The sequence below is a fragment of the Globicephala melas genome, chromosome 4 (genome assembly GCF_963455315.2).
Source record: "Globicephala melas chromosome 4, mGloMel1.2, whole genome shotgun sequence".
Lineage (NCBI taxonomy): Eukaryota > Metazoa > Chordata > Mammalia > Artiodactyla > Delphinidae > Globicephala > Globicephala melas.
Genome location: NC_083317.1, coordinates 3,232,320 through 3,242,029, shown reverse-complemented (window position 1 = coordinate 3,242,029; position 9,710 = coordinate 3,232,320). Strand labels below are relative to the sequence as shown.

The following is a 9,710-nucleotide window of genomic DNA, read 5'->3' as shown; positions in this document are numbered from 1 at the left end:
GGAGCCCCGCGCGGGGTGGGCGGCGCGGCGGGACGTGGGTGTGCCCGCCAGTCCTCCTCCGGGACGGGCCGCCGGGGAGGAGCCGACGCCAAAGCCGGCGGGAGGCTCGGAGCGCCGGCTCCCTGGGCCTTCGGCTTGTTCGTCTGAGCAGCTGGTTCCCGGAGCCGGTGAGCCTCCTGGAGGGATTTGACTGGACTCAAAGCCCCGGAAAGTCACCCGGCTTCGGGGCCCCAACCGTCAGGCTCTTTTTTCCAACACCCCCCAGCCGCCGGCCCTCCCAGCCCCTGCAGCCACGCTGCTGATCCTGGGGACCTGGCGACCTAGGACTGCGACCAGGATCCTGGAAGGCCCCTCAGCACACCGCCAGGTTTGAATTTCTCCGGGTGGAATTCCAAAGCCCGCCTTCCCTTTATTCTCCCTGAGCTTTCTGTCTGGAAAGTGCCCACCTGCCCTTGAATCTGAATTATGTGAGGATGTTCGAGTTGGTAACTAGATTAGATCTCCCCCTCCCCCCATGGCTCCTTCTTTAATGTCTTTTAAGGTCAACCTTGAGAACCCAGGGCTCTAGACCTCCAGTGTCTCACCATGTGGTTTTGGAACGGCATTTGCATGTTCTGTGTTGTACCCGCCACCTTGAGGTTCTGTTTGTTGGTGGGAGAAAGTGGTACAGGTAGAGGATTCCTTTTTGTATTTAAGCCCAGGAAAGAAATACTGGCTATTGTCATTAATTTTTAATATTGCTTACAGCCTTTAAAGCACAGACCATACAAATTGTTTTCTCTGAAAAGGAAGTTGTGTTTCTCTTTCTCTTTCTCTCTCTCTCTCTCTCTCTCTCTCCCCTAAAAGAAAAATGTCTGAAAACTTGTTTGGGGAACATGCATTCCCCCCGCCCCCTTTCAGTGTTACGCGCATCATTGCTTTTGAGACTCATTTTCGTCTCCAGCGAGTACGAACTGTTCCCCAGGTAGTGTGCTGAGGGTTGGGCTCCAGAATGTGTATTGCCCTCAGGTCATCCCATTTTATAGTTATGTAGTTTATAGAGTAGGTTGGGCACTTCCGGAACATGGGTATAAAAATGTATATTTTAGATTGTAAGAGAGATGCTCTAATGGGGTGTTTCTGAAGTTGCTATCTTTAACAGTAGGATGAAACTGGGTATTCTGACACTTTTCCCTACTGGAGTGGTGAGTTCCAAGGGTGCCTATTAAGAGCCGTTTTTTTAAAAGTACGTTTTCTTTTTTATGTGCTTGGATTATGTGCCAAAAACGGGGCTTAAACCAAGTGATCTGCTCCAGTTCTGCCGCCCTCTCTTTGGAGGAGACCTGCCCAGAGGAAGCAGGTTGGAGGGAGGAGAGCACTGAGGGAAACTGGACCAACCTGAATTTGCCCCACAGCGTCCAGCCAACCCAGATCAGCCTCCGGGCCTCTTCCTCGACAAGGCAGTGGGGCTCACAGGAGAGCACGGAATTTGTCACTGATGACCTTGGCGGTCTTGACTGGCTGTCGCTGGAATGATTTTCAGTGGGCACCGTCCAGGCTTTGGAGGAAGGGGCCTCATTAAATAGAGCTCTTAATGTCCTACGTGTAAAATCTCTATGTTTACACATCTTAATTGCACTTACAGTGAAAACTTATAGCGCTTGAGTTCACCCATTTTACAGAGGTAAGAACCATGGTTTTAAAAGGAAATCAAGATATTTTTTTTTTCCTGCTGACTTTTCCAATGTCTTCTGGATTTCTTTTTTTTTTAACATTACAGGTTTTACCAGAATTGAATTGAGGTTCATTGATTAGTCGATGTAATAGATGGCAATAGAATATTTCCAGATGAGCTATAGGTACCTAGAGAAGCAGCATCTGGACAGAGGAGGAAAGTTGACTCTGACCATCCATTTCCAGGTGCTATAAAACTTAGCCCAAATCCTTTACTCTAAAGGAGTCACTCAAAGATTGTTTCTCAAAGTATATTTAGGCCCAAACAGGAGTCCACTCATTCTGAGCAGAATTTTAGTAAAATGGTTTTTTTAAATATAGAGATTTGAGCAAAAACATTGCGAAGCACTTGTGGAGCTTGGTTCAGCGCATCTCCTGACCGCTCGCTCTGTGCTGGGTTCTGAACCAGGGGATGGGGACCAGGTGGCTGCCTGCAGCGCTGGGCCTTCCTCCCTGATTTCTACTGAGACGACACCAGCTGCTGTTTACGGAGCATCTCCTCCCCACCGGGCTCTGTGCTGAGGGCTGTCCATAGATCACTCATTTCATCTTTATAACAACCCTAAGTAGGTACCATCATCCCTATTTTCTAGCTGGGGAAGGTGAGGGAGCAGAAAGCCGGTGGCGTGCCCGGGATTACCCAGCCCAGGGTCAGCTGTCGGGGCAGGTGGCACTCTGGTGGGATGAAGAGCTGCGGCTGTGACACAGTTAGGGCCCCGGTGGGGTGTGGGCGCAGGCCGAGTGGCCGGGCTGGCTGCCCAGAGCAAAGCTGTAGTTCCCCTGGCTGGAGCGGAGGGGCCTCAGTGCCTCACCGAGAGGAGGTGGGGGCAGTGGGGAGGGTGGGAGAGCTCGGCAAGGTGCATTGTGAAAACTCACTCTGGAGGGAGAGCGGGAATGAACATGGAAAACTCTTTTAATCGGGAAGACACAGGCGCTGAGGAATAGTTGAGGTCCTCTAAATCGGAGCTATTTGCTATTACTTATCTGTTCTCTCAAGAAAGTTGTTTAAAGACACTGAATACATTTCAGCTTTAACTCGAGATGAATGTTTAGTCAAAAGTCGCTTTCTTGAACACCGTTATATAACCTGTGACTTTTCGATAAGCATTAAGGTGGAACAGTGCATGCTTCTGCATGCACTGTGTGCTGTGTGATTTAACGCATGGGTCCCGAAGATTCCTTGTCACCGAACATAGGAGAAAAACTGAAGAATGGCACGAGTCGTGAGGTTGGCTTTGGGGCAGGAGACCAGGCCTCCCTGCGCCTTCCTTCCCGTCTGGCTCTGCCTTCAGCCCTGACTACAGAATGGGGCCGTTTTCCAAGGCCGCTGAGGTGACCACAGGTGTGAGAAATGAGGTGGCACAGACGAGCTGAAGTTCATTCCCACGGCATTCGTGCATTTAACTGCATTGCAAAGCCACAGTCAGATGATGGGCTTCATGACCTGCCACCTTGTCCAGGCCTATGTTCCTCTCTGTTACTGGCTCAGACGTAGCCCGGGACACAGCTTGGGGGAATGGAGCACGGCCAGTTCCCTGGCACTCTGGTGGTGGAGCACCTGGTGCGACCACTGGGCACATATGGGTCTCCTGTGAATATGAATGTTAGCTCTGCAGAGTACTGTGATTGGGAGTAAACAGGTTGATCTCAGGAGGGCTTCCAGATAAAGAGGAATTCAGTGGTTCTTTCTTTTTTTTTCCACTGTCCATCTGTTTATTATTTTTTTTAACATCTTTATTGGAGTATAATTGCTTTACAATGGTGTGTTAGTTTCCGCTTTATAACAAAGTGAATCAGTTATACATATACATATGTTCCCATATCTCTTCCCTCTTGCGTCTCCCTCCCTCCCACCCTCCCTATCCCACCCCTCCAGGCGGTCACAAAGCACCAAGCTGATCTCCCTGTGCTATGCGGCTGCTTCCCACTAGCTATCTATTTTACGTTTGGTAGTGTATATATGTCCATGCCTCTCTCTCACTTTGTCCCAGCTTACCCTTCCCCCTCCCCATATGCTCAAGTCCATTCTCTAGTAGGTCTGTGTCTTTATTCCCGTCTTACCCCTAGGTACTTCATGACCTTTTTTTTTTTTTTCCTTAGATTCCATGTATATGTGTTAGCATACGGTATTGTTTTTCTCTTTTTGACTTACTTCACTCTGTATGACAGACTATAGGTCCATCCACCTCACTGCAAATAACTCAATTTCGTTTCCTTTTGTGGCTGAGTAATATTCCATTGTATACATGTGCCACATCTTCTTTATCCATTCATCTGTCGATGGACACTTAGGCTGCTTCCATGTCCTGGCTATTGTAAACAGAGCTGCAATGAACATTTCGGTACATGACTCTTTTTGAATTATAGTTTTCTCAGGGTATATGCCCAGTAGTGGGATTGCTGGGTCATATGGTAGTTCTATTTGTAGTTTTTTAAGGAACCTCCATACTGTTCTCCATAGTGGCTGTACCAATCCACATTCCCACCAGCCATACAAGAATGTTCCCTTTTCTCCACACCCTCTCCAGCATTTATTGTTTCTAGATTTTTTGATGATGACCATTCTGACCAGTGTGAGGTGATATCTCATTGTAGTTTTGATTTGCATTTCTCTAATGATCAATGATGTTGAGCATTCTTTCATGTGTTTGTTGGCAGTCTGTATATCTTCTTTGGAGAAATGTCTATTTAGGTCTTCTGCCCATTTTTGGATTGGGTTGTTTGTTTTTTTGTTATTGAGCTGCATGAGCTGCTTGTAAATTTTGGAGATTAATCCTTTGTCAGTTGCTTCATTTGCAAATATTTTCTCCCATTCTGAGGGTCGTCTTTTAGTCTTGTTTATGGTTTCCTTTGCTGTGCAAAAGCTTTGAAGTTTCATTAGGTCTCACTTGTTTATTTTTGGTTTTATTTCCATTACTCTAGGAGGTGGGTCAAAAAGGATCTTGCTGTGATTTATGTCATAGAGCATTCTGCCTATGTTTTCCTCTAAAGGTTTGATAGTGTCTGGCCTTACATTTAGGTCTTTAATCCATTTTGAGTTTATTTTTGTGTATGATGTTAGGGAGTGTTCTAATTTCATACTTTTACATGTACCTGTCCGGTTTCCCAGCACCACTTATTGAAGAGGCTGGCTTTTCTCCACTGTATATTCTTCCCTCCTTTATCAAAGATAAGGTGACCATATGTGCATGGGTTTATCTCTGGGCTTTCTATCCTGTTCCATTCATCTATCTTTCTGTTTTTGTGCCAGTACCATACTGTCTTGATTTCTGTAGCTTTGTAGTATAGTCTGAAGTCAGGGAGACTGATTCCTCCAGCTCCGTTTTTCGTTCTCAAGATTGCTTTGGCTATTCCGGGTCTTTTGTGTTTCCATACAAATTGTGAAATTTTTTGTTCTAGTTCTGTGAAAAATGCCAGTGGTAGTTTGATAGGGATTGCATTGAATCTGTAGTAGAGTACAGATTCTGGGTAGTAGAGTCATTTTCACAATGTTGATTCTTCCAATCCAAGAACAGGGTATATCTCTCCATTTATTTGTATCATCTTTAATTTCTTTCATCAGTGTCTTATAGTTTTCTGCATACAGGTCTTTTGTCTCCTTAGGTAGGTTTATTCCTAGATATTTTATTCTTTTTGTTGCAATGGTAAGTGGGAGTGCTTTCTTAATTTCACTCTCAGATTTTTCATCATTAGTGTATAAAAATGCCAAAGATTTCTGTGCATTAATTTTGTATCCTGCTACTTTACCAAAGTCATTGATTAGCTCTAGTAGTTTTCTGGTAGCATCTTTAGGATTCTGTATGTATAGTATCATGTCATCTGCAAACAGTGACAGCTTTACTTCTTCTTTTCCAATTTGGATTCCTTTTATTTTTTTTTCTTCTCTGATTGCTGTGGCTAAAATTTCCAAAACTATGTTGAATAATAGTGGTGAGAGTGGACAACCTTGTCTTGTTCCTGATCTTAGTGGAAATGGTTTCAGTTTTTCACTATTGAGGACGATGTTGGCTGTGGGTTTGTCATATATGCCCTTTATTATGTTGAGGAAACTTCCCTCTATGCCTACTGTCTGCAGGGTTTTTATCATAAATGGGTGGTGAATTTTGTTGAAAGCTTTCTCTGCATCTATTGAGATAATCATATGGTTTTTCTCCTTCAATCTGTTAATATGGTGTATCACGTTGATCGATTTGCCTATATTGAATAATCCTTGCATTCCTGGGATAAACCCCACTTGATCATGGTGTATGATCCTTTTACTGTGCTGTTGGATTCTGTTTGCTAGTATTTTGTTGAGGATTTTTGCATCTATGTTCATCAGTGATCTTGGCCTGTAGTTTTCTTTCTGTGTGACATCTTTGTCTGGTTTTGGTATCAGGGTGATGGTGGCCTCGTAGAATGAGTTTGGGAGTGTTCCTCTCTCTGCTGTATTTTGGAAGAGTTTGAGAAGGATAGGTGTTAGCTCTTCTGTAATCAGTGGTTCTTTCTTACACATCATGTGAAGTTCATTTCAGTGACCTTTGAACAAGCTGCCCCTCACCCCACCCGAGGACGAATGCTCTACCCCTGCCTGGTGGCTCTAGTGGTGGGAGCGCCCTGTTGCAGGGAAGTCCAGCTCTGCTGTGGGCTGGGTGACCACACCATGTGCGGTTACTTCTGCCAGGGCCTCCGACGGTGCCATTGTCAGAACACTTGACTTTTCCACCCCTCCTTCTCCTTATAGAGAGCCGAGCCTCTGCTGGAAGGAAGAGGGGAGGCGAGACCCCACAGGACACCCCTGCATGCTTCCCAGGATTAAGAACCTATTTATGAAGCATCTTATTTCGTGACCGAAGCTCCACGGTCAGTGAGACGTAAATGGCCCCACTTCCCCCCGGCATTCGCTTCATCGTCTCGTTCTCCAGGGATCAGTGGTAAGTCCTTGGGCACGGTGCCTCCGTGCAGCCAGTGCCCCCGCCCCCAGTTTCATGATAAAACGCACGTGGATGACCAGCCTCCCCATAACTGTTGAATGGTTTATTGGTGGTGGAAGCGGTGACCAGGAACACGGCTGAGCTGTCCATCTTTGGTTCTGACAGTGACAGACAGACTGAAAACCTTCGAGGTTTTCAGGGGTTTCTGGTCCACTGAAGATAATCCTGGCCCCCACCCACAGAAAAATGACCACTGACTACTGGCAGGATAATAAAAGGGCTGTGGGTGAAATAAGTATATTAACTCTGAGCTTAGTGAGTGGCCTCGCTGGGTCAGGACTTTCAGAGAGAAAATGAAACCTGAGCAAGTTACACGCAGATCACTTTGTGTTCTGAGAGCGCCTGGTGTGCTCTGAGAAGCTCTCTCACAGGAGATTCGTGAGTCCCACACTCCCTGGAGCAGGCGGATGGTGAGGGCGGAGTGCAGAGCTGGGCTGTCTAGTCTCTAACCCACACTCTCAGTGGGTTTTCTCCCCTGCTGACCTCTGTTGGGAAGGAAGAATTGTTCCTCTCCCCTCTTAGGTTGAATGATTGGGGGCATGTGAATTAAACTGGCAGAAAAACAGATTCACAAGAGAAAAGACAGATTTAACCACGTATGTGTGGGAGTTCACAGAAAAACGTGACTCCAGGGGGCCTTAGAATTTGGGGATTGTATGCCATCGTAATAGGGGAAGAGGGGCAAGAGAAGGGCGCTTTTGGGAGAACAGGTAACTTTTTGGAAAGGTAGATGTGCCCTTAGGAGACTAGCTGAGAGCTAGGATACCGTTGTGCCAATGTCTGTTTAGGTGTGATGTGGACACGTCCCGTTTCTGGCATTAAGACTCAGTCTGTCCTGGCTGCTCCCCGGGGAGGATGTATGACAGCTGAGTTCTTTCTCAGAGGCTCTGCTTTTAGGCAGATAAGCGATTTCAGGACTCACGCGTCTTCTGCTCAAAATAACGCTGATGCTGCAGCAGCGTGTTCTGAATCCCTTCAGCTCCGTCTCACCGGCGCACTCTTGGCCTCCGCGCCTTTTACAGCTTCTCAGGCCCAGGCTGGTGGGTGGAGCGCCCACAGGATCTCAGGTGTGACTTCAGACATCTGGCTCTTGCCACAGCAGTTCGCTTGTCCACTGGTCTCCCGTCTACTGCTAATCTAGCCACAAGTGGTTCCCTTTTATTTAGCGGGTGTTTATCTTTCCCTTGTTTTGAAACTTTATTTTGATACAATTTCAAACTCACAGAAGAAAATAAGAATGTTACCAGGAGCTCCTGTAGAACTCTTATAATCACAAATTCTATTCTTTTTTTTTAAGGTTGAGACCTACAGAGATAGAAAGGTGCTTCTCACACTTTAGTGTGCCTGGGAATCACCTGAAACATGTTAAAATGCAGATTCTGACGCAGTAGATCTGGGTGGTGACTGAGTCTTCATTTCCCAGGTGATGCGGTGCTTTGCGTCCATAGACCACACTGTGAGTTGCAAGGAGATAGCGTATTTGTCTTCATTTCTATTCCATCTCTACCTCCAACTTGCTCTTTGACCTTGAAAGGTTATTTAACCTTTCTAGATCTCAGCTTCCTTAGCTGTAAAAGAAGAGAATTAGCTTTTCTTCTAACATTCCTGCGAAGGACATTTTTTCTGTTTTTCTACCCAGCATGCGTTGCCTCTTCCTCACAGCACTTTGATTTCCTTTGGGGAATTGACTTCCCTCCTTTGTGTGCAGGTGTGATAGGTAGGTGAGTCTCAGGATTTTCCATCCCATTATGGCAGCCCCGTGACCTTCCGCCATAGCCCAGGTCCAGCAGGAGGCAGGAGAGGACCTAAGGTGGGCTACGGGCCTCTCTCTTCTGGGACTTTCCGTCTTGAGTTGAGTGAACCTAGGGCAGAGGAAATGGTGAATCGCCTCTGGTCCAGCCGTGGGGGCCAGGTTCAACTGGCAGACAAATTCTTAACATTTGTCCTCATTTGCTTCTCCCCCTACTTTCTCTTATCTCTGTGTGTGTGTGTGTGTGTGTTTGTGTGTGTGTGTGTGTGTGTGTGTGTGTAGATGTACGTATACACACACACACATTTTTTCCTGAACCATTTGAAAGCAAGTTAAAGACATTATGCCCTTTTATTTCTAAATACTTCAGTATGTACTTCCTGTGAACAAGACATTTTCATATAACTGCACACAAAGATCAAAATAAGCAAGTTTAACAGTTATAATGCTCTTATCTAATCCACAGTCCATACTCAAAATTATATCAAATGTCCAATAATGTCTTTTATAGATTTTTTTCCCTGGGCCAGGATCTCGCCTGGGGCCCCACTTTGCATTTGGTTGTCCTGTGGGTTTAGTCGCCTTTAATTTGGAGCTGTTTCCTGGCCGTCCTTTGTCTTTCATGAGCTTGCCATTTAGGAAGGATACAAGCCATTTATCTTGTAGACTGTCCCTTGTTGTGTGTGTGTCCGGCATTTCTTCATGGTTAGGTTCAGATTATGCATCTTTGTCAGGAATAACACAGAAGAGAGACAGCTTCTCGCTGATGGTAAAGGAGTTACGAATATTGGTGGCGGGGGGAGGAGGGACAGAATGAACCATGTGGTGTTGGGTTGGAATTAAAAATATCAAGAAGAACTGGAGAGGAAGTAGGGGGAGAAACATGTGTGTGTGTGATGTGTGTGTACATAGTGTGTGTGTGTGTGTGTGTTGTGTAGGTATGGGTCGTGTGTGCGTGTATGTAAAATGCCCTCTCTCTGCCCGCTGAGGGGCCCTGGGAACAGTAACACCCCGGCAGCAGTGAGCACACCCAGTACTGGATCTCAGTTTCTCTGTAACGTTTTCCACCGAAGGAGCCAGTCAGGCATCCTTGGAGGCTGGGTCAGCACTGGGCAGGGAAAGTGAGATGAGCCTGGAATATCTTGTGCCAAGAAATAAGGAAGTGCTTAAAAATGAAGGGGCGCTCACTGGCCCAGTCTGGGATGAGATTTGAAATAAACGATACCAGTAATGGATTATAGCCCATTGAATAAAACAAGCATCCAGTGAGTCCA

The 9,710-nt window shown here is 46.2% G+C and overlaps 1 protein-coding gene across 9 annotated transcripts in view; it reads left to right on the top strand.

Annotated features, from left to right (window-relative positions):
* The window catches only part of SLC37A1 (solute carrier family 37 member 1), a 101,451-nt gene that overhangs the window by 17,308 nt on the left and 74,433 nt on the right, over window positions 1-9,710 (top strand). For 7 of the 9 annotated variants that reach the window (XR_009563644.2, XM_030835485.3, XM_060297762.2 and 4 more), the window contains one exon: window positions 6,437-6,626. Coding sequence is in view for 6 of the 9 variants with exons in the window: in XM_030835485.3 (XP_030691345.2) it covers window positions 6,571-6,626 (56 nt within the window). In the remaining 3 variants the exon portion in view is untranslated. Of the gene's footprint in view, window positions 1-34; window positions 168-265; window positions 368-6,436; window positions 6,627-9,710 lie in introns of those variants that run through there. The other 2 variants (XM_030835484.3, XM_060297766.2) reach the window with 2 other exon arrangements.